Genomic DNA, 21013 nt, shown 5'->3' on the forward strand with positions numbered 1-21013 from the left:
AGAAAAAGAAAGGAAAAGGAGGAAATCAGATCATTTGAAGATTCAAGGACAAAAGCGCTAGACAAATGACAGCTTTTCCAGCACGAATCGAGGCTTTTGCTCCGAGCGACCGAGGCTCACGTCCACAGCCGAAACCCCGCAATTTCCGTTGGAGCTCCAGTTGGAGAAGAGAGACATCACTTCGGGGCCGAGTTACCCCAGATGACGAGGGTCCTCCTCCTGCCATTTTGTAGTATATCGTGGCAGGACTTGAATCAAGTCAATTCATAGAAAACAGCCAAGGGGGGGGGGGGGGGGGGGGCGCTGAGCAAATGATATGCGCAAGTCCAGCTATCTGAAAGCACCCTGTGATGAACCTGGGATACTGTCAGATACTCGTCGGATTGGCATCTACACTCTAACTCGTCGAGTGTCAGGGCAAATATTGCCTTGAATTTGAGGCACCAAACAGTAGACGCACCTACAGAGAAGTATAACTTTGTCAAAACACTCTCGTTGGAGGGGGAGACGAAGAGGCTGGAATACCTCGATCGCGTGCAATTCCATCGTAAAGAGAGCGAGAGAAAAAAAGACGCACATGGCTGGAAGGTACTCGCCCATTGATGTAATCCGGTGATTTCTAGGCAATGGAAGGCCTCATCTGTCATCCACCAGTTGGTCTCCTGCTTTCCCTTGTGCACACTTTTCCAGTCGTTGGCCAAGTTGAGGTCTGTTCAGAACGAATCTCTTTCCTCGAGTGTCCTCACTATCGACTCCCTTCACTTGGAGCAATTTCACCTCAACATAAACTCATGGCACCATCATCAGCCGTGGTGACTTTCCGCTTTTACAGAGGAAGTCCCTCGACAGGGCGAGCGGAAGAAGCGTAAATACGAGACTATTTGAAAAAAAAAAAAAAAAAGTGCATCGATGCCAGATCGCCCTCTCTTGTACAAACTAGCTAGTAGTTCTTACTTCAAGCTAGGAAATCTTGCTAGAGGAAGACTAACGTGATTTAGCCGTCAGATTTCAACCAGAGATTTGAGATTGCAAGACCATTGGAGCTGCTCCAGACTCGGCTTGGCGTCCCATGTTCATTTGGCTGATATTTGCTCATATTTGCTCATTCTCGGATGTTCTACCCGATGAGCTGGTGTTGTTCATCTCTGTGGTACCGATTCGAACACCAGTCATGGATCCCTCGGTCGGATTCGTTGAATGATCAAACAAAAGAGATCGGTTATTCATGATAGAGTAATGAACCCCTCCTGGTAAGAAGCAGGAGAAAGAGGACCCTGGTGGCCATCTTCTCCTCTCTTCCAACCTCACACACCTGTGGATAAATTGACCCTGTCCTCTGATCTCCCATTCAATCGAGTAATCTTCAGCAGCGGTCACCAATAAAACTCCAAGGATTTGTCTTTGCAAGATTCAATTACAACCCACCGACCATCATGGCAACCCTCACCCATTCACTGCCTCCCCTGCCCTATGCCTACGACGTGAGTCGCGAACCCTCTCAACCCACCGCAGTTCTGTCACATTCCAAGTGTCAGAGTCATTCAAGGGGGAAATAAAAAGAAAAACTAACCAACTCTGAATCCATTCCGCATAGGCTCTAGAACCTATCATCTCCAAGCAGATCATGCAACTGCATCACCAGAAGCATCACCAAACCTACATCAATAATCTCAATGCTGCCCTTTCTGCCCAAATCACCGCCACCCAGTCCAACGACGTGGCTACTCTGATCAGTCTTCAGCAGAAAATCAAGTTCAATGGCGGTGGACACATCAACCATTCGCTCTTCTGGAAGAATCTAACTCCCCCGGGGAGTGCCGAGAATGACCTGGTCAAGGCCGCTCCGTCCCTGCGAGATGCCATTGCTACCCGCTGGGGGTCCTACGATGAGTTTGTCAAGGCTTTCAGTGCAGAGTTGCTGGGTCTGCAAGGTAGTGGATGGGGTTGGCTGGTGAGTAAAGGTGGTGCACGGGGACGATTGGAGATTGTCGCCACCAAGGATCAGGATCCGGTGGCAGCGACGGATGTCCCTGTGTTTGGAGTGGATATGTGGGAGCATGCTTATTATCTCCAGGTAAGTCAAGCAGATCTGGAGATGTGACTGGGCTTGATCGTTTGATTCTTGGATGCTAAATAAGGGATTGTCTAGTATCTGAATAATAAGGTCGGCTATGTGGAGGGCATCTGGAAGATTATCAATTGGACCGAAGCCGAGAAGCGATACACGGCCGGCGTGGAGAACTGGCTCAAGTTGTAATCTCGTGTCCGAAATGGAAAGGTGTTCTCATCATGTACAAGAGCCTTGGTAACTGTCCATTTGGCTCGAAAGACTTGAGAGAGATGGGGATGCCCTGTGTTCCAAAATAGAACCCTTCTGATATCAAGCTTCCATTCCTTCAAAGAGCAATACAGATCCATATTTTTAGATCCATATAGTGAGAACATGATGCGAGACCACAAAGACATGTATTCCATCGTAGTAGTCATTTCAATCAGTTATATCCAATAATCCCCGTTCCCAGCGCTGTTCCATCCAAACTACAGAGAGTAACCTGCCGCCCAACCACACCACGGGCCGACACCGTCAGATCCAAACATTCTCTCAGATCTACTTCAATCTCTCTCCCGCCTTGCTCATTGCTCGTCCGTACGCCCTTGGAGAGATCTAAGCGGAAAGCATGCAACGGCGTCATCTCGAACAGACGTGCAGAGAGATCTCCATGCTTCCTAGTGAGCAGATTAGCATCCGCAGTCCCACTGAATCAGAGAGACGAGAGTGCATTTTTTTTAAACAAGATACTCACTCGATTCGAATTTCCACCTCGGGATGATCACAGAAAGTCTGATAGGTTTCGCCGTCGGCAAAGTGAAGGAGGGCCTTTGTCTTTTTATCGCCAGGACTGCGATTCTCTGGTTCTTGAAAAAAGAGCGAATAGGAGGAAGAGGATGTCGAATATGATGAGGAAGTGGTCACGGAACTTGTAGACTGGGGGGATGAAGATAGAGATCTCTCGGAACTGTCTCTATCACAACACCTATCGAGAGGGAAGAGGACCGCGATGGTTCCGCCGGATGTTGATCGAGAGGATTCACCACACATTGTGATAAGAGAGAGAGAGAGAATTAATTGAAGCTTGCCAGTCAAATGTAGTGTTACTGATACCCCAGAAGCAAGGTGAGCAAGCAACAGATGCACGGGTAAGATTCGAAAGAGGTAGAGAGCGAGAAAGTGGAAGAAGCGTTGCCTTTACAATCGATTTTGTCCACGGAAATCCTTGAATATTCAATTCCAAAATCATCGGAACCCCCTTAAAAGAACGTGGCATTAAGGATTCTCAATCTCCATCATACTCAGAGTTTCGCACCATATCAGTCCTTACCGTCCCACTGCCTACGCATGACGCATCACTTCCAGACGGGATTCGTTCAGGTCGTCTACCCTTCAGTGCATTTCCATCTTTTCTCTCATTCTCCCAAGGTTCTCAGTCTCCCTGATGAGCAGGAACGAGCAGATAAGCGGCCATCTGTGGCGTGGGTCAGCTGGTCTGCTGCCAATCGCCATGTTCATGTTGGATGAGAACATGTCCAGTTCATCTGCTCAAATGCGCGCATTGTGGGGCCGTCTCGCGGGTGGAGTGGACTCTTCCAGAGAGGACCTTGGAAGAGATGCGGATCACGGTGCCATCATTCTCAATAATAATTTATTGAACGGTCTATCTGTATTAAGTTCTTAGTATCTAAGATAGACAAATGAAAGCGCGGTCGGGTCTTGGTCTGTTCTTCGGGTGATGTAAGTTGAGCATTCTCTCAGACAGAGCGTTGGGAAATCGTTCCGTCGCCAGATCAAAGTATAACACCAACGACAGAATGGATCTGGAACCGGGCGTTTCTTCCCTGGTGAGATTTATCCTCATATAAATGCAAACAAAGGGCTCGCCCATCTCGAACTGAGAGACGCATGGGACAGCAAGGCTGATGCGAGAAAAGAAAAAAAAAGCATAAACTAGATTTGGTTGGCATGGTGTATAGTAGATTAGAGAAGTTGGGGAAGGGGGCGTTCAGCCTCGAGTATAGGATCTCTTTGTAAAGATGCGTTTTGAGTAATCTTCGATGCTGCATTTGACGGAAGCTATGTTCTAAGATTACATCCACGATGTCTCAGAATTAGCATAGTCTATTTCCATCGGGTATGAAATTCAGGCGAAAGTTAAAACTCACCAAAGCTACTTGATGCCTCCAGGCCAACGAGTCTCCGGGTTTTCCCAAAGCGGTTAGTGCCAGATCGGAGCTCCCGCGCTCTCTTTTTGGCCTCACGGGATCTTCATCGGCGCGCAACTTGGCACATCGACTTCCCAACCTCCACCTCATCTCTCCACCGCGCTCTCTCGAGATACTAGGTTACTGACCTCGCATTGTGCCAAGAGCTGATCCTCCGGCGTGAAGATTCTCGTCTGCGAAGCAACCATTATCCGTCAGCCAACGGGAACGAACCCTCTTGAAAGCCGCCGGATTCAATTTCACTCCGTGGCACGCGAGTTGGTCGAAGTGGAACGGATCACGCACAGTTCGCCGCTTCTCCATCTCCAGTGCAGCTTCCTCCTCCCCCGTCTCCATCTGAGACCCCATCTTTCACATGGCTTCTGTCGGCCAGCCACAAGGCTCTGCGCCTGCCACGCAACCTCTCACACCCCCCGCTGAAAATGCCACGACGAATGGCGTCTCCGCTCCCGCCGCAGCCACGACGGCCTCCCAAGGCGTCGCGCCCACATCGGCCATTGCGCCGACCACGTCGACCGCAAAACCGTCCCACGTCCCGGGGACGTCTCTTCAAGATAGTGGCAAATCACGACGGCCGCGCGATGTCCGCCTCGTTCACATGCTCCTCGCTTCCCTCGGCGTCACCGCCTATCAAGACCGTGTGCCCCTGCAATTGCTCGACTTTGCCTACCGCTACACATCAAACGTGCTTCAAGACGCCGTGCACCTGGCCACAGAGGGCTATGCAGCGGCGATCCCTGATACCACGGGGACTGGCAAGGGTGCGCCCTCCGCCGAGACGAACGGTGTCTCGCTACAGGCGCTACGACTCAGCATTGCCTCTCGGTTACACTATCAATTTCAGACGGGGCTGCCAAAGGAGTTCCTGATGGATGTGGCGTCGGAACGTAACCGTATCGCGTTGCCCGGTGTATCAAGAGGATTCGACCCCGCCGCGGGGGGTGCGAACGGGAATCCGGCGGCGGCCAATGCAAACCAGAGCATTATGATGGCTGGTATGCGATTGCCTCCTGAGCGATTCTGTCTCACCGGCACTGGGTGGAATATGAAGGATGAGTGGGATAGTGAAGGAGAGGAAGAAGAGGAAGAGTTGCCCGATGCGCCGCAGCAGCAGGTCAAGGGCCCGGAGACGTCGAGGGCGGGTGAAGGCGAGGAAGAGGGCGGAGATGAAGATGAGGGTGATGGGAAGATGGAGGATATCTTCGGCGAGGATACCGCCATGGGGGAAGCGGGTGATGGGGACGGGGACCAGAAGATGGGCGATGCCTAATATAATTCTCATGGAGATATTGCTCGTCCTCTTCCATCAAGTACGAGGAACTCAATACTTCCCTGTCGCTTATTGTTTTGATTGTTTTTCAGTCAATCTTGAGGGAACCAAGCGGCGTTATTGGCGTGTGGTGTTCCCATTGACATTGAAACTGCCGACAGAGAAGGCGTACGTTGACTTAAATTCCGAACTAAGATCAGACATGCATCACAGGCACTGATGAGTTGATGGGTGCTCAAGATAGTGGGGACTAAGAAGAAAAAAGAGATTTTCAGAAGCAAGCATTCACGCCTAGGACACAGGCTACATGAAAAATATAAGTACAGACTCAATTGAGTATTGTCCCTCGGCTCCGAATCCAGATCAATCAGACAAGCAGATGGGATGTGAAGCAAGGGTCGAGGGGGAAAAAAAGAGAACAAGATACGTATGCCCGTAAAAACGCCGTGGTGGAATCCCTTAATACGCCATGAGGAGAGAGAACGTGCCAAGTCTATCCGCTCGCTCGCTATTGAACCACTGCATCGAGAAACATAGCGCAATATCGACACACGCCACCGTCGCCGTAAAATTCTCGACTCATCAAGAGTCAAGAGTCTCGAAATGGCTTCGGACCCGGCCCCGATGCCAAATCGCAACCCGGGAGCACCTGTAGAGCCCGAGCTTGCAAAGCAGAACAAGCAAAGGAAGCTGGTTGGGGCATGGCTCCAGACATCAAGACACCCTCGATATACACAGTATCACAGTATGCCCTCGGCAGAAATATCTCGCAATCGACTGATGATTGTTAACAAGGAACAAAAGAGGAATGTGCAGCCTTGCGATGAGGTCATTTTCCTTCACTCTGCTGCTGCTGTCTCCTTCGCTCCTCGTCCTGACGCATCATTGTGATAACTTCGGCTCGGCGCTGCTCCACACGTTTCAATTCCTCTTCTTTGACACGACGTCGCTCTTCGTATGTTGCGAACCACTCCTCTCGAGCTCGGTCTTCCTCTTCCCTATTGTTGGCGTGTGTGACCATGCACGCATTCATGGCGAGTCGCTGCTGTCGACAGACCCATGTCGCAGTGACGGTTCGATTGACAGCACACTCAGCGAAGGCTGTTTACGGAGGAAAGTTAGCAAAGCTGCAAACTCACTTGCGCATCATTCAGCGAAAAGAACGAGAAAAAAAACACCATGCCCTCGACAGAAGCGACTGGATCGCGCTTTCACGCAGAGAGAGGCATTCGCGTTCGGATTGAGCCAGGTTCATTTGGCTCCACCAATCAACTAGGTACGAACCTTTGATTTCCGGGGCACAGCGAGCTCGTACGCGCTTGTAGTACAATTGCTTCACTTCCTGCTCTTGAGAGGCCGACAAAGGTAATGGATTCCGGAAGTTGTATTTTTTGGTCACGGGAATTGTCGCGGAAGGGTCGGAAGATTCTGACGTGGAAGCCATTTTATTAATTTGGCTCGACCAGTTGAGGATCGAGGTCGCGGAGAGAAATCAGAAGGTCGGAGAGGAGACGGAAAGATTGATCTGATCCGGTAGAGCTTGTACTGAGGGAGAGACGGATTTGCCCACGAGTCATGGAATAGCGATGGCACCGAGCTAGACAGGATTGATGAATCGGATGAGCAGCAAGTGAAGGCTCCACGTGTAGAGCGATTGCTGGTCGTGCGAGAAGGCGGGAGCTGAGGGGGGGGCGTGGCAGGACCTGGCGATGCGGAGTTGAAGAGGATCCCAAGATCGGGCGGAGAGCAGCAAAGGCGGGAAGCAGAAAAAAAAAACTTCCGCATGATACAACCTTCCCCGTCTACATCGCACCACTTTGTCAAGGCGACCATTCTTTTGAATCGTGGATTTTTCCCCTTCTCGTTCAAGGGACTCTGGGCTTAGGATTTTGTGATCTCTGCCACATTACCATATATCCTCAACTTCCGTCAAAATCGTCGACTTCTCCAACCTTCATCATGTCGTCGATGCGAAATGCCGTCCAGCGGCGCCAACATCGTGAGCGTGGCCAGCTCGAAGGCCGTGAGAAATGGGGTCTTCTTGAGAAACACAAGGTCGGTCAGACTCTTTGTATGATTCAGCGCTTGGAAAGGCGACGAGTCCGCGGACCGTCAAGTCAGAATGAAGGTTACTAAATTATATCCATGCATTAGGACTATTCGCTTCGCGCAAAAGATTACAATGAGAAGAAAGCCAAGTTGAAGCGCCTGCAAGAGAAGGCCAAGGACCGTAATCCTGAAGAATTCTACTTTGGCATGGTCGGATCGAAGAATGCACAGCAAGGAAAGCATGGACGGGGTGTGGGTGTCTCTCGCGATTCAGCCGCTGCGCGCGGGCTCAGCCACGACGCAATCAAGCTGCTCAAGACGCAGGACCAGAACTATCTACGCACCGTGGGAGAGCGGATACGTCGTCAAATCGAGCGTCTCGAGCGCGATGTGCAATTGCAAGAAGGCATGAACACGGCTCTTGGGGTCAAGTCCAAGAAGAAGGAGCAAGATATGGACGAGGATGACGACGGGGACGACTTTGATGGCTTCGATGGCCTGGACGATGATTTCGACTTTGGCGCCCCCGTGGCTCCTAAGCCCCGCAAAGTTGTATTTGCAGACGATAAGGGAGTGCAACAAAGTATGGCGCAGCAGCACGATGCGGAGGACTCGGACGGCATGGATGAGGATTCGGATCAGGATCAGAACGCGGCAGAGTCATCCAAATTGCGGAAAACGCCCAAGCAACTGGCCGCAGAGAAGGAAGCTATGCGTGAAGCCCGTCGCGCCCGCAAGATTCGAAAACGGGTTACGGAAGGCCGTGAAAACAAGCTGGCGGCGCTGCGGAGGCAATATGCTGAGATTCAGAAGGCTGAGAGGGAAGTCGAGCTGCAACGGGGCAAGATGGATCGGTCGGTGGGAGGGACCAACAAGCACGGCCTCAAGTGGAAGGTTCGTGAGCGCAAGCGCTAAACACGTTGCAGCACCTATCCCTTTCCGTTTTCCAAAAGACTTGTTTGTGAAGAGGACGAAGTCGTGGTCGTCAATCCAGCGACCCAATATTTTTTCCCCGTTGCACCCTTTCTCCTTTTTTTCTTCATGATTCCACATCTTGTACCGATACCAGCATAGACGGGGAGTTCCAGGCGCATCGCATACCGCACAATGTTTGAGGCTAGAAATGCTACCAATCAGTGCATGTCCAGTCTCTGGTCAATAAGGTTATCCATGGCTGCCGCCATCTTCCATACCCACGCAATACCGCTCTTGAGTTGCTGGAAATACGCGTGGACCAAAGATCCCCTTTCTTTTTAAGTGGCCAATGCCAATTGAAAGTCTATATCTAAGTACAAGTATATTAAAAGACTTGCTTGACAAAATTCAGCTACGAATCGGTCCAATTGACCACACTCGCGTTGACGATGACGAAAAGGCATAATGGATACACTGTCTTGTCCAACTCCAATTGAGTCTTCGGCATTGTCAACATTTTGTCACGAAAGCAGCGTGCCAATGTACCCTGGACCGGTGAATACCAAATCAATTGCCTAGACTCATTGGTCGTGCTGTCAGCGGGTCAGCAATTTGGCAGGCTAAAGACTCTACTAGCTCCTCGCGGAGATGAGATCAACTCGATCCTTCAATGTCCATTACTCACTGACCAAGTCTCGGTAAATTCAAAGTTTTCGTGTGGCTGAGTCTCGAAAAGAGTTCAAATAATAGGACACTGCATGTATGTTTACGTACTGCGTTGAAGTCATGAACTGTCATAATCATGTATACTCCTTATTCCGCGGACATGCCCGCGGAAGTAGGATTGTCAGCATCACCAGCCTCTTGCGGGGAATCAGTGGGATGCAGATTGTTGATTGATAATTCGTGCTGACTAATACCCTCTCGTCCACTGGCAGGTCCCGTGAAAGTCACGAGTGGATCTCGAATTGGTTATCAGTTCCATCGGCCGGTCACGTATCGCCACCCCTCACTTTGATCATCGTGAACTTTCTTTTTTTTTCCCTCTCACCCAGCCGTTCCTCAAGAGAGAGTGTGCACCCTCGGGCATCCATTTTCTTTGACGGTCCACAATTCCACATTCCTGCATCGCTATTTCAATCATGGCACCTTCCATCGTGACCATCGACAACAGCGACGACTTCGGCATGGACGCTTCAGCTCAGCCCCTCGATGCCCCGCGCACGCTTCTTCTCGCTCCCCCCTCCATCGCCGCCCACGAGGAGAAACTCCACGCCCTCTTCACCACATTTGATCGCCAATCAACTGATCTGCAAATGCTGGATCGTCTCTCTGCTGGCCTTGTGAAGCTCTCTCCCAACACTTACTCACACGTTCACCTCCTCACCGATACCGACGGCTCGAGACGCACCGAGGCTCTTCAATTGCTGACTCGGGATGTGTATACCACCCTCGTGCCGGCCATGAAGCCTGGTGCCAAGTTGCAGACACAGGATAAGCCATTGACAGCGGCGGATTCCATGGAGGCCATCATGGCCGGATTGGTGCAGAATGAGACTGGATTCGAAAAGCCAAACTTTGAGCAAGCCTCGGTCGTCCCGCTCAAGTTGGGTGGTCGCAAGAAGAAGACGACCGGTCTGACAGGGATCATGGGCAGCTTTGCGGCTCCAGCTAGCGTGGAGACCAACACCAAGCCTCAGACGGACAATAATGATGACGACGACGAATTGATCAATGAAGATTCCCTCCTCGACGAAGAAGATTTCACGAGACCCATTGTACCTCGTAAGTGTCTCCCTGGCAATCCTTGAACATCCCTGATTTCTATGCTTCTGTCGACAGCACTGCAGTGTGATCCTCTTTGCTAACCCGGTGCCCTCTCTTTGCTCTGCTATCTTTCCAGCTCCAGAGTGCCAGCCCAAGACCGGTCGGAGGCGACGTGCCTGCAAGGACTGCACCTGCGGTCTCGCCGATCGTCTCGAGGCGGAAGATCGAGAGCGCCGCAAGAACGCCGACAAGCAGCTGAACGTTCTCAAGCTCCAGTCCGACGATCTGGCTGAGCTCGATTTCACCGTCCAGGGCAAGCAGACCGGCTCCTGCGGGAGCTGTGCTTTGGGCGACGCTTTCCGCTGCGCCGGTTGTCCGTACCTTGGTCTCCCGGCTTTCAAACCAGGCCAGGAGGTACAGATTTTGAACGACGTTGCCCAGTTATAAGACTTTTTTTTTTTTTTTCCGGTTTCCTATCGTCCGGATTTCCATTCTCACTCAAATTTGAGAATGGAGGATCACGTCCCGGTCCAGAGTCCAACAGCACGTTTCCCTCGGCGGACGTCATTCTTTTTTGGTTTCCTTTTATTTTTTTTCTTTTCCCTTGACCATTTTTCGGTTTCATTTTTGCATTTGTGATTTTTGTTTTTGATACCTTTATAGAGATACCTCATTGGGGAACATGGCTTGTATCCCGCATCTTGAATCCACACCATTTTTACACCTTTCGCACTTACTGTGTTCTCAGTTACATAAAGCCCTTTCGCAGTACCCTCGCCATGTAATTAGAATAGTTGGGTAAGATCGTGCTAACCCTGCTATTCCACATCCATGTAAAAAGAAATGCATCCACATTCATCAGACCATGCAACCGATTGGGTTCCGAGTAGGTTTGTTAGCATGGGAACCAGTAAGTGATGACCTTTAGACTTGAATGCTCGAGAAAAGGAACCTGAGAGCTGGTGACTTGAGAATATTCATGACTCGCTGGAAAACGTTATTGACAACCTTTTTTCGAAACCCTTCTTTTCGTTGTCTAAAGCCCGTCGTGCAATCATATGGGAAGGAAACATAACCACAAACAAACGTTCCGAAACACAAAAATGAAAGACACTTTGCCCACGAAGACTCGCGGGTTTCGCTTACAAGCGGTCCTTGTTCATCTGCGCAACGCGGATGCTGACAGCCCGCTTGTGGGCGTCTAGGCCTTCAACGGCGGCCAGGGTCTCGACCGTCTTGGCGAGCTTCAGCAGACCATCCGCAGTGAGGTTAGAGCTTGTGATGTGCTTGAGATACGAGCCAAGGTTGACACCGGAGTATTGCTTGGCGTAGCCGTAGGTGGCTGGAGGACAGGATTAGTTTGGATTCAAAAGAAAGATAGAGAGAAAAACACGAATAGACGGATGAAAATGAGAAAGGAAGAAGTGACTTACGGAGAGAGTGGTTCACACCGGCAGAGTAGTCACCGACGCTCTCGGGGGTCCAGGGACCGATGAACACGCTGCCAGCATTGAAGACTTGCTCGACGACGGCCTCTGGCTGATCGACTTGGAGGATCAAGTGCTCAGGGGCATACTCATTGCTGAGAATCATGGCTTCGTTGATATCACGGACCACGAAGGTGACCGAGTGGGCCAGAGACCCGCGGACAATGTCCACTCGGGGAAGCGCCTTAGCCTGCGTGTCAACCTCATCCTCAATTGCCCGCAGCTGTTCCTCATTGAGATCGACGGCGATCAGGATGACCTGAGAGTCAACACCGTGCTCAGCCTGGCTCAAGAGGTCGGAGGCAACAAAGGCGGGATTGGCGGTCTTATCGGCAATGACAAGAACCTCACTAGGGCCGGCAGGCATGTCAATGCTCACACCGGCAGAGGTGTCGTTGGAGACAAACATCTTCGCCGCAGTCACAAACTGGTTGCCAGGGCCAAGGATCTTGTCGACCTTGGTGACGGACTCGGTGCCGTAAGCCATCGCAGCCACGGCCTGGGCACCACCGGCCAAAACAATGCTCTCCGCACCGACCTTGTGAGCGACGTAGACGATCTCGGGTGAAATGCTACCGTCCGCCCGGGGAGGGGAGGCAAGCACGATCTTCTGGCAGCCGGCAACCATGGCTGGAACACCCAGCATCATAGCGGTGGAAGGCAGCACGGCCGTGCCGCCGGGGACATACAATCCGACGCGCTCAATCGGCCGCGAGAAGCGAGAGCAAACGACGCCGGGCATGGTCTCCATCCTCAGGGTATCATTGCTGCTCTTCTGCGCGGTGTGGAATCGCTGGATGTTGCCGATGCTCACGTCGATGGCCTCTTGCACATCGGGTGTTAGCTTCATCAGCTCGGCGGGGAAAGGAGCCTTGATCACAGGCGAGGTGAGCGAGGTCGCCCTCTCAAACTTGTGGGTGTACTTGAGGACAGCAGCGTCGCCGCCATCGCGCACATCCTGGATGATGGGCTTTACCAACGCCACAATGGCATCGTTGGACTTTTGCGCAGGACGCTTCAAGAATTCCTTGACCTCGGTGATGGGGGTTTCGGAAGTATAGACACGCTTCATCTCCATGCGCGTTTCTTGCTCAACGACGGGAGCAGGGGCGGGAGCAGGCGCTGAGGCGGCTTCCGTGGTCGAGGCCGGCGCCAGGCCAGCCTTCTCGGCCCAAGGACCCTTGGCGTCGCCCTTGCGCCGCTTCACCTTGAGGCTCTTGAGGTCCAGGTTGCGCTCGATGTCCTCCAAAGAGACGCCAGCGGCCGTACACTTGGTCAGGGCAAAGTAGAAGAGATCGGCAGCCTCAAAAGCGATCTCCTCCTTGGTCGTGGCTCGACACAGCTCCTCAGCCTCCTCCATGATTTTAGCTTCGACGAGCTTGGGTTCATTGAACAGGCGAGCAGTGTACGATCCAGCCGGAGCATCGGCCTTGCGGGCGAGAAGGGTCTTTTGAAGACGCGACAGGCCGGTGGAGGTGCCAAAACACGAGTCGGTGCCAAGGTGGCAGAAACCTAGAAATGAGTCACCAAGAGTTAGCTAGATCAAGCATTGTTTTGGAGGGGCTCCACTGATGAAGGGTAGGGCTCAACTGACCTCGTCCAGTCTGCTTCACCACAAAGACCAGGCAGTCTGCGTCACAGTCATAGCCAATGCGAATCAACTCCTGAGTGTCGCCACTGGATTGACCCTTGTACCACAGACCACGCTTCCGACTCTGGTATACCCCGGTTCCGGTGCGGAGCGCCTCTGCAATACTCTCGTCACTGCTCCAGACCACTCCGAGACATGAGCCTCGCTCGTCTGTCACGGATGTAGCATAGAGACCGTTTGACTGGTCGGTCACTGCGCGCGCGGCAATCAACTTGGCCGCAGAGATCTGACCTGCCGCATCACGCTCCACAGTCAATGTCTCCGAAGACAGGATGGCAATGGCTCCCTTTTGTGCGACCTCGCCGATGGCATCCTCAGAAACAGCCTGGTTATCCAACACTGTGAACAGGCGAGATGAGTCTGTACTGATGTTCAACTTGCTCGCCGCAGTGGAAACCGCGGGTGTGGCCACGCTGACATCGTTCCGTTCGGTGGCGTCTGAAGCAATCCATTGCTGCAAGGAATCGATCTGGGATTCTGTGGCGGCGGAGACCAGTAGCCTTGAAGAGGGGACGGACTGCTCCTGGGAAAGGACGGTCAATTGGTCCAGAGTGATGAGAATCTTGGCGGCCCCGGCATTGAGGATATCCACGAGATCTCCGGTGGAGGAGATGGCTGTCGCATCGACGTAGACATCGAGCTGTCTGAAATTCTGGCGCAAGAACTGCTCCACCTCCGCAAGAGTTGACACCTTGACCAGCACTCGGCCAAAGTAGGCAATCTGCTTTAGAGAGAGGCCGGAGGTGGGGTTGGAGGGGTAGGCGACCAGGAAGGGTGTGGCCATGGCGGATGGGTGGAATGAAAACGACAGAAACAAACAGAGAATTGGAAAGAGAAGTCGATTGAGAAGGGAATTTGTGATGAAAGGGTTCCTTTTGGAGGGGGCGAGGAATGGTGCAGGCGAAAGACAGAGGGAAATAGTTTCCTCCGAGCGATGACTCTTCCCGGCCCAATCTGGAAATTGTCTTTTTACCGCCGGACGGTTGCGCCATTCCCACCTGCCACTGGGGCCAGTGGACACCCACCCGTCACGTCTGAAGACCAGGCCTTGAGTGGACACGGCCACGGTCCCCTGGATTGAAGAATGACTGAATACTCAAGAGCGATCTGGAGAGAGATCGGGACCCACTTCACCTGAGTTGCCTCCCAGATCAGACAGATACACGGATTCCATGATCGCGATCGCAAGTCACGACTCTGAAGCTGTCGGAAAGGTTGTGCTGAGGACTCTCGTAGAGAACCGAGTGAGAGGAGGGCTAGCTCATGCAGCCAGAGGGAATGAGGAGTCGGAGAATGTCATGGTTGGGGGCCGTTAAGTCAGCATAGTAAATTGCCTCGCACTTGTTTCTGTTCTGATCCACCGCGTGGACATCGATCAGGCTCGCCGATCTAGTGCTCTTCTCCGCCCACAACCCTCATTCCTCGACTTTGGGCCATGGCCTTGAAATATCTGTACTTTGTAAGTTAGCCAACATGGGGAGATGAGGACACCCAACTACCGATGGACCAGACACAGACAAAAATGTAGTCTCCAGCAAGGGTGTTGTGGGACATTCTCGAGGAAGGAGACGGTGCTTACAGCCCTAGAACACGGCGGCGCTGAACGCTTAGTGAGGCTCTCCACACCACGAGACCGAAAGAGGTAATTGTGAGCCGTGCAAACCCAGTTGATTCCCCGTAGTCATCATTGATGTGAAGACACGGTCAATATGCAGAAAGAATAAAATCTAATGTATGATGGAGTATCATTCTCAAGCAAAATTTGCAGCTTCTGAGTGCTCTGCACAGAACTCGCTTGGTTGGTAGTGCAGGGTAGCAACAAACAGACTGGAGGAAAGTGGCCTCTGTACAAAACTGAGAGTTGGAAGTTGAGCCCTTGAGTCATCCCCAGGTGTGGTGGGTAAGCGGCCGCGGCCGTTGCCCGATGACCAAACGACAGTCTCTGTGCTCCGACGGGGTGGAGATACGGAGAGGAGAATATGTACGTTCCAGCTGGTGGGCGAGAACCTCGGGTGTTTGAGGCTGTGGAGACTTTGAATCTATTCGATTGGAACCTGGTGTCCCTTGTGCCTGGATGCGCAAAGCTGCTTGCTGGTCAGGGCTAAAAAGAACATAAGCAACAACTCCCGAGATCGAATGACCGAGGAGGCAGAATTGGAATCAAAGTAACTGGATCTCGGTGATTCCGGGTATGCCCTTGTCGCTGCAACTTTACCAGTCTGGAAGAGGGCGCTGCTCTGCAAGAACGAAATCAAGCCTGCGGCGGTACTCTCTCGCTTCGTTACGAGAATACCCATTTGCTTATCCTGCCTGGCATCTGCAAAAATGATTGTCACCACCTATGGATGCACTGCCGATCAACGTCTCCAACTGAGCCATCATCGACCGTCGTGATCATACACTTTCGCTCCACGAAGGGAAGATGCAGATCGGTCAAGTGCTCAACGAGAGTCGCAGCTGCCATATAGCCGCATGGTGTGCCCATCTCTCAGTGCAACGCTGCCGCATGTCTTGAGCAATCACTGAGATGTTGACATGGGTCTGTTGAGCTGATTCCGACATGGTCAGGCGACTACAAGAAGAAGATCAGACGGCTTGATATGGGAGGACATTACACCAAGCTACTTCCCTGAAGTGTATACCCCCCGTAAACCATCAGAGGCTTGACTCGTGCAGAGATAGTGGCCTAGCGAAGCCGGACATTTTGAGTGAAGCGGGGGGTCTAAATACTACTCCGCAGTCCACGGCAGGGCCCTGTGCACGCAGGCTCTTGAGGAGCGTTGCACCTGGTGTGCCAGTTATGAGTCTTTCTCCGCTAGGGAAACCCCCCAAGAGCAGCTTAGACTTCATTCGGTAAGACTGATCTGCATCTTCATCATCTGCCACTGTCATTCACCGTGTGAAAGCTTCACTGCGGTCGCTGTATGCGCTTGTTGCATCCGGTAGGTGTAAAGCGACCTTGGAATCGAGAGACCATGCGGGATGAGTCTGTGGTAGGAATGCCCATGATTCGAGCAAATGCTTCTTTCCATGTACAGGGTGTGAAGTCTCCGTTTAGTTCCAAAGCACTGATATGATGATAGCATATCCGGGCGGAACACCGCATGCCTCCCAGGCGCATCGGAAACAATAATGGCCAATGATGCCAGGATAGAATGTAGATCTCTGCCCTGCCCCCCTTCTCCCCGAGTCTCCGGCCAGTCGGACAGGGACCTTGCAGCGCAGAAATCGGGAGTCAGGGGGATCTTTCTGCCGCCCCTTTGCAGTATTACCAGCAATTCCCTTGAAGATCAGTTGCTAGAGAGTTTGCTTGAAGATCAGCCAGTAGGCTTTGGGTCCGTGGACCGTAGAAGAGGGGAAGGTGTTGGCAAGCACCAGACTTTGATGGAACGAAACTGGGAAGTAAACAAGATTGCCCGTGTGACCGCCCAGTTCCCTTTTTGGGAGGGCCTCCTGCATCATCATACTTTCTTCTGCATGATTCCCTCCTGACACCTCATTCTCCTGGATCAAAGGTCCTGTGTATATATGATTCTGCTGAGTCGAGGTGATCCACTTTTCATTTAAAGAGTCGCTCATCATCCGCCAACGCGGCCAGTCGATCCTTTGCGACTCTGTTGATCACATTCTTTTCCACATACTTCACCTTCGGGCGCGAACTGGGGATCGCTATCATTTTGCATAGTCTTGTGGTATCCGCCGACTCCGTGACCGTCGTAGAACTTCCACCTTTACCAAAAGAGAAAGACAGGCACTGAGAAGTTTGGAATCATGCGCTTCCCGGCGTCCATTTCGCTTGCAGCTCTCAGCCTGGTCGGATCAACCGTCGCGCATCCCTTGGTTGAGCATGAGAAAGTCTTGGGTCACAAGTCAGATTCTCAGGAGAAAGCTGAAGCAGTCAAAGAGGCTTTTCAGCATGCATGGGATGGATATATGAAATATGCTTTTCCTCACGATGAACTGCACCCTGTGAGCAATGGCTATGGTGATTCCAGGTGAGAGGCCCTGAAGAGACTTGAGAGAGGTGGAGCAAAGATAGGATGGGCGAAAGTGCAGCAGCTAATGCCCCCGAATATAGAAATGGATGGGGTGCATCGGCTGTAGATGCTCTGTCTACTGCTATTATCATGGGCAAGACGGATGTAGTCAACACCATCCTGGATCACATCTCGAAGATCGACTACAGCCAGACGGATTCCCAAGTCAGTCTGTTTGAGACCACCATTCGGTACCTGGGAGGCATGCTGTCTGGATATGATCTGCTCAAGGGCCCCGCGGCGTATATGGTCCAAGATTCGGACTTGGTGGACAACCTCCTGACCCAGGCGAAGAACCTCGGAGATGTTCTCAAATTCGCCTTCAACACTGGGTCGGGTGTCCCATATAATGATGTCAATATCACCTCTCAGGGCAACGACGGCTCGACCACCAACGGACTGGCAGTGACGGGCACCTTGGTCCTAGAATGGACTCGCCTCTCTGATTTAACGGGAGATGATGAATATGCCACTCTCAGCCAAAAGGCCGAGTCGTATCTGTTGAACCCCAAGCCAGCCAGTGGGGAACCTTTCCCAGGCCTGGTGGGAAGTAACATTGATATCGATACTGGCATGTTTACCGACGGCCGCGTCTCCTGGGATGGTGGTGACGATTCATTCTACGAGTACTTGATCAAGATGTTCGTCTATGACCCGACCCGGTTTGCTTTGTACAGAGACCGCTGGGTCCTGGCCGCAGAGTCTACCATCGAAAATTTGCAAGCCCACCCAAAGCCGCGCCCAGATTTGACCTGGTTGACGTCTTATGAGAACGGTCAACACTATCTGAGCTCGCAACACTTGACCTGTTTTGACGGTGGAAGCTTCCTCTTGGGTGGCACCGTCTTGGGTCGCCAGGAATTTGTTGACTTTGGGTTGAACCTGGTCCACGGATGCGAGGCTACTTACAATGCAACTCTGACCAAAATTGGACCTGACTCTTGGGGCTGGGATCCCAAGCAGGTGCCCAGTGACCAGAAAGATTTCTATGAAAAAGCCGGCTTCTACATCACCAGTGGCGCGTATATTCTTCGCCCAGAGGTGATTGAGAGCTTCTACTACGCATATCGCGTCACTGGCAAGGAAATTGTATGTCGATTCTTTCTCCCCTTGTTGCATTTTCTTTCGTGGAAGCCTCCAAAAAGACTGACTCGGATTACAGTACCGCGACTGGGCGTGGAATGCGTTTGTAGCCATCAACGCTACCGCCCGTACTGATTCTGGTTTCGCTGCTCTGAGTAACGTCAATGCACCCAACGGCGGCTCAAAGTACGATAATCAGGAGAGTTTCCTCTTTGCCGAAGTCATGAAGTACTCGTACATTATCCATGCGGAAGGTAGGCGATACACGCATCCTGTCTTGAGGAAAATACCAAACACTGACAGTCACAGATGCCGAGTGGCAAGTTCAAACTGGAAAAAAGAACAGTTTTGTCTTCAACACCGAGGCCCACCCTGTGCGTGTGCAACACACCTAGGCTCATTCCGCTGGACAAACTTTGAACAAGTTGTAGATAGCCTGTCTGCTGCACATGGCACTTCTCTTGGTACCTTTCGTAGGTATATATTCATATAACTCAATTGCGGAGCTCGATTCTGAGGGTCTTTGATCCAAAACTGGAGCTCTCGGCCTCAGCAGAGCACGTACTTTGAATTTGAAATTGTAGACAAATCCATGCAGTAATACTGCGGATCAAGTGCTTGGGAGAGGCTATTTGACAGGAGTCATAGGTGCGAGCTCCCTAGCTCTGAATCTTTACAAGGATTGTTCGATGCAAGCGGACGTATCTGTTTCCAGCCGACAGAAACACGAAGAGTTGATGGAGACATCAGCGAACGCCATTGCCGATCGCAAATGCGGTTGAATGGCTTGCGCCTCGGCATGTTTCTTCATTTTGACAAGACATTCATGATATCCATGGAGAGACCAGATATTGTTTGGATGTGTCAAGGCCCGAGGTAATGAATCATCGAGCCCGAGATCCGCAGCATACACGTCCATGGCCTCTTGGACGCGATTTTGCTCAAGCAATAATGCCCCTAAAGCGTGTCGTGAAGGCTGCATCCAGCCCCAAGGCTCATCATATGGGAGATTATCATCCGTTTCAACTGCGCGTCGCAGCAGGGCAAAAGCCTCATCGTACATTCCTTGACGATAAGCTATCTCGCCCCGTAACATCAGTGCCGCCACGCCCAGAATATCGACGCACAGATTGTTGAAGATGGTTCGAGATGAAGGGATACGTGAGTGAGCTGCTGCGAACAGCACTTCTTCTCGTTTGGCTTCTTTTAGGCACCCAGTAGCAGCATACGCGATGCCTCTTCCATAATGGATCATGGCGATTGTGACGCAGTAAAGATCTGCATCTGTCGGGAGCGCAAGTGCAAGAATAGAGTCCCACCGACCAAACCGGATCAGAGCGTGTACTCTGGCCCCGATGAAGCCTTCCAACCAGTCCCCCATTGGAGGGGACTTGACTCTCAAGAGATCGTCCGAGACTGATTCGGCAAGTAAATTGGCAGTATCAATGGCAATTTTCGACTGCCCCGACAGCATGGAGGCATACATGCGGAAATGATAGTCATGACATCTATAAAGATTGTAGAAATGTCCCGTCTCTCGTCTGGCGAGGAACTTTTCGTCCGCTCGAATCGCCGAAGTATTCGCGATAATGGCCCGACGGTAGTCACCACACAGAATGTCGAGGTGACTTGGCATATGCTCAAGGTGACCCGCGTCAGGCACCAGACCTCGCAGGTAATCCGCAGTCGGAATGGCAAGCTCTGGGGTGGGAGACATCTCCATCAGGTGTATATAAAGGTGCAAAAGACCGGGATGCTGCAGCGCCCTCTCTTGAGTGAGAATACGCTCCAGGGCAACCTTCGCCTCCGATGTACGGGCCTGGGGGGAGGGCAGTCCTGTGGACAGATCCCAAAGCTGCCATGGAGTCAAGTTCATCAATGAGTCCACGTACAGAGCCACGACATCCAAATCTTCCGGGAATTTCTGATACACAGAAGTCATGGCTGCAGCATATTGGGCATTCCAAGTAGCACAGTCACCGCAAGGCTGTCGTTGAGGGTAACGCTGCATCAAGGCATCAATCAACGCCTTTTCGACAGGACTTGCTCTATCTTTCTGGTTTTGAGCCTCTAGCATCGCTACGTGAGCGCGCGTAGTGCTCACCGAAAGGTCCTGCCCGTCAAATAGCTCCCACGGTTTGTTATAATTTGGTCCCAGCGCAAAGGCCAGGCCCCAATATGCCATTGCGCATTTCGGGTCAAATAGTATGGCCTGTTCAAAGCAAAACGCTGACTCGAGGTGATTGAAGGCATATGCCCATATGAGACCGCGGTTAAACCAGACCTGCGCATCGCTGCTATCGGTGCTCACATCTCGCTGATAAATGCCGAGATCGAAATACTCAGTTGCAGGAGATTGCCGCACAGGCATTTCGTCTGCATGCCAGAGCTTGTTCATGTTTGCGTGCAGCAGACGGATAAGTGAAGCAAGTTTGGCACGTGGCGTTGAATCGAGTATGTTCTGTAGCTGGTCTAA

The 21013-nt window shown here is 51.9% G+C and overlaps 9 protein-coding genes across 9 annotated transcripts; 5 read left to right on the top strand and 4 right to left on the bottom strand.

Annotated features, from left to right (window-relative positions):
• Positions 1–1433: 1433 nt before the first annotated feature.
• Positions 1434–2257, top strand: POX_c03787 (Superoxide dismutase; the record flags this gene model as incomplete). Its single annotated transcript, XM_050112676.1, has 3 exons — positions 1434–1481; positions 1595–2074; positions 2150–2257. The coding sequence occupies 3 exons, from the start codon at positions 1434–1436 to the stop codon at positions 2255–2257; spliced, it is 636 nt and encodes a 211-aa protein (XP_049970232.1).
• Positions 2258–2492: 235 nt separating this feature from the next.
• Positions 2493–3100, bottom strand: POX_c03788 (uncharacterized protein; the record flags this gene model as incomplete). Its single annotated transcript, XM_050112677.1, has 2 exons — positions 2493–2727; positions 2805–3100. 2 exons carry the CDS (start codon positions 3098–3100, stop codon positions 2493–2495), a joined length of 531 nt encoding a protein of 176 aa, XP_049970233.1.
• Positions 3101–4633: 1533 nt separating this feature from the next.
• Positions 4634–5548, top strand: POX_c03789 (uncharacterized protein; the record flags this gene model as incomplete). The annotated part of the gene is made up of 1 exon (XM_050112678.1): positions 4634–5548. One exon carries the CDS (start codon positions 4634–4636, stop codon positions 5546–5548), a length of 915 nt encoding a protein of 304 aa, XP_049970234.1.
• Positions 5549–6377: 829 nt separating this feature from the next.
• POX_c03790 (uncharacterized protein) lies at positions 6378–6992 on the bottom strand (the record flags this gene model as incomplete). The annotated part of the gene is made up of 2 exons (XM_050112679.1): positions 6378–6649; positions 6833–6992. The coding sequence occupies 2 exons, from the start codon at positions 6990–6992 to the stop codon at positions 6378–6380; spliced, it is 432 nt and encodes a 143-aa protein (XP_049970235.1).
• A 515-nt stretch (positions 6993–7507) lies between these two features.
• Positions 7508–8512, top strand: POX_c03791 (putative U3 small nucleolar RNA-associated protein 11; the record flags this gene model as incomplete). Its single annotated transcript, XM_050112680.1, has 2 exons — positions 7508–7603; positions 7703–8512. The coding sequence occupies 2 exons, from the start codon at positions 7508–7510 to the stop codon at positions 8510–8512; spliced, it is 906 nt and encodes a 301-aa protein (XP_049970236.1).
• Positions 8513–9654: 1142 nt separating this feature from the next.
• POX_c03792 (Fe-S cluster assembly protein dre2) lies at positions 9655–10726 on the top strand (the record flags this gene model as incomplete). The annotated part of the gene is made up of 2 exons (XM_050112681.1): positions 9655–10297; positions 10416–10726. The coding sequence occupies 2 exons, from the start codon at positions 9655–9657 to the stop codon at positions 10724–10726; spliced, it is 954 nt and encodes a 317-aa protein (XP_049970237.1).
• A 695-nt stretch (positions 10727–11421) lies between these two features.
• Positions 11422–14201, bottom strand: POX_c03793 (Histidine biosynthesis trifunctional protein; the record flags this gene model as incomplete). The annotated part of the gene is made up of 3 exons (XM_050112682.1): positions 11422–11621; positions 11713–13278; positions 13361–14201. The coding sequence occupies 3 exons, from the start codon at positions 14199–14201 to the stop codon at positions 11422–11424; spliced, it is 2607 nt and encodes an 868-aa protein (XP_049970238.1).
• A 2987-nt stretch (positions 14202–17188) lies between these two features.
• POX_c03794 (Mannosyl-oligosaccharide alpha-1,2-mannosidase) lies at positions 17189–18932 on the top strand (the record flags this gene model as incomplete). Its single annotated transcript, XM_050112683.1, has 4 exons — positions 17189–17412; positions 17496–18543; positions 18617–18791; positions 18847–18932. The coding sequence occupies 4 exons, from the start codon at positions 17189–17191 to the stop codon at positions 18930–18932; spliced, it is 1533 nt and encodes a 510-aa protein (XP_049970239.1).
• A 278-nt stretch (positions 18933–19210) lies between these two features.
• POX_c03795 (uncharacterized protein) lies at positions 19211–20935 on the bottom strand (the record flags this gene model as incomplete). The annotated part of the gene is made up of 1 exon (XM_050112684.1): positions 19211–20935. The coding sequence occupies one exon, from the start codon at positions 20933–20935 to the stop codon at positions 19211–19213; it is 1725 nt and encodes a 574-aa protein (XP_049970240.1).
• Between the last annotated feature and the right edge of the window lie 78 nt (positions 20936–21013).

The sequence above is a fragment of the Penicillium oxalicum genome, chromosome III (genome assembly GCF_001723175.1).
Source record: "Penicillium oxalicum strain HP7-1 chromosome III, whole genome shotgun sequence".
Classification (NCBI taxonomy): domain Eukaryota; kingdom Fungi; phylum Ascomycota; class Eurotiomycetes; order Eurotiales; family Aspergillaceae; genus Penicillium; species Penicillium oxalicum.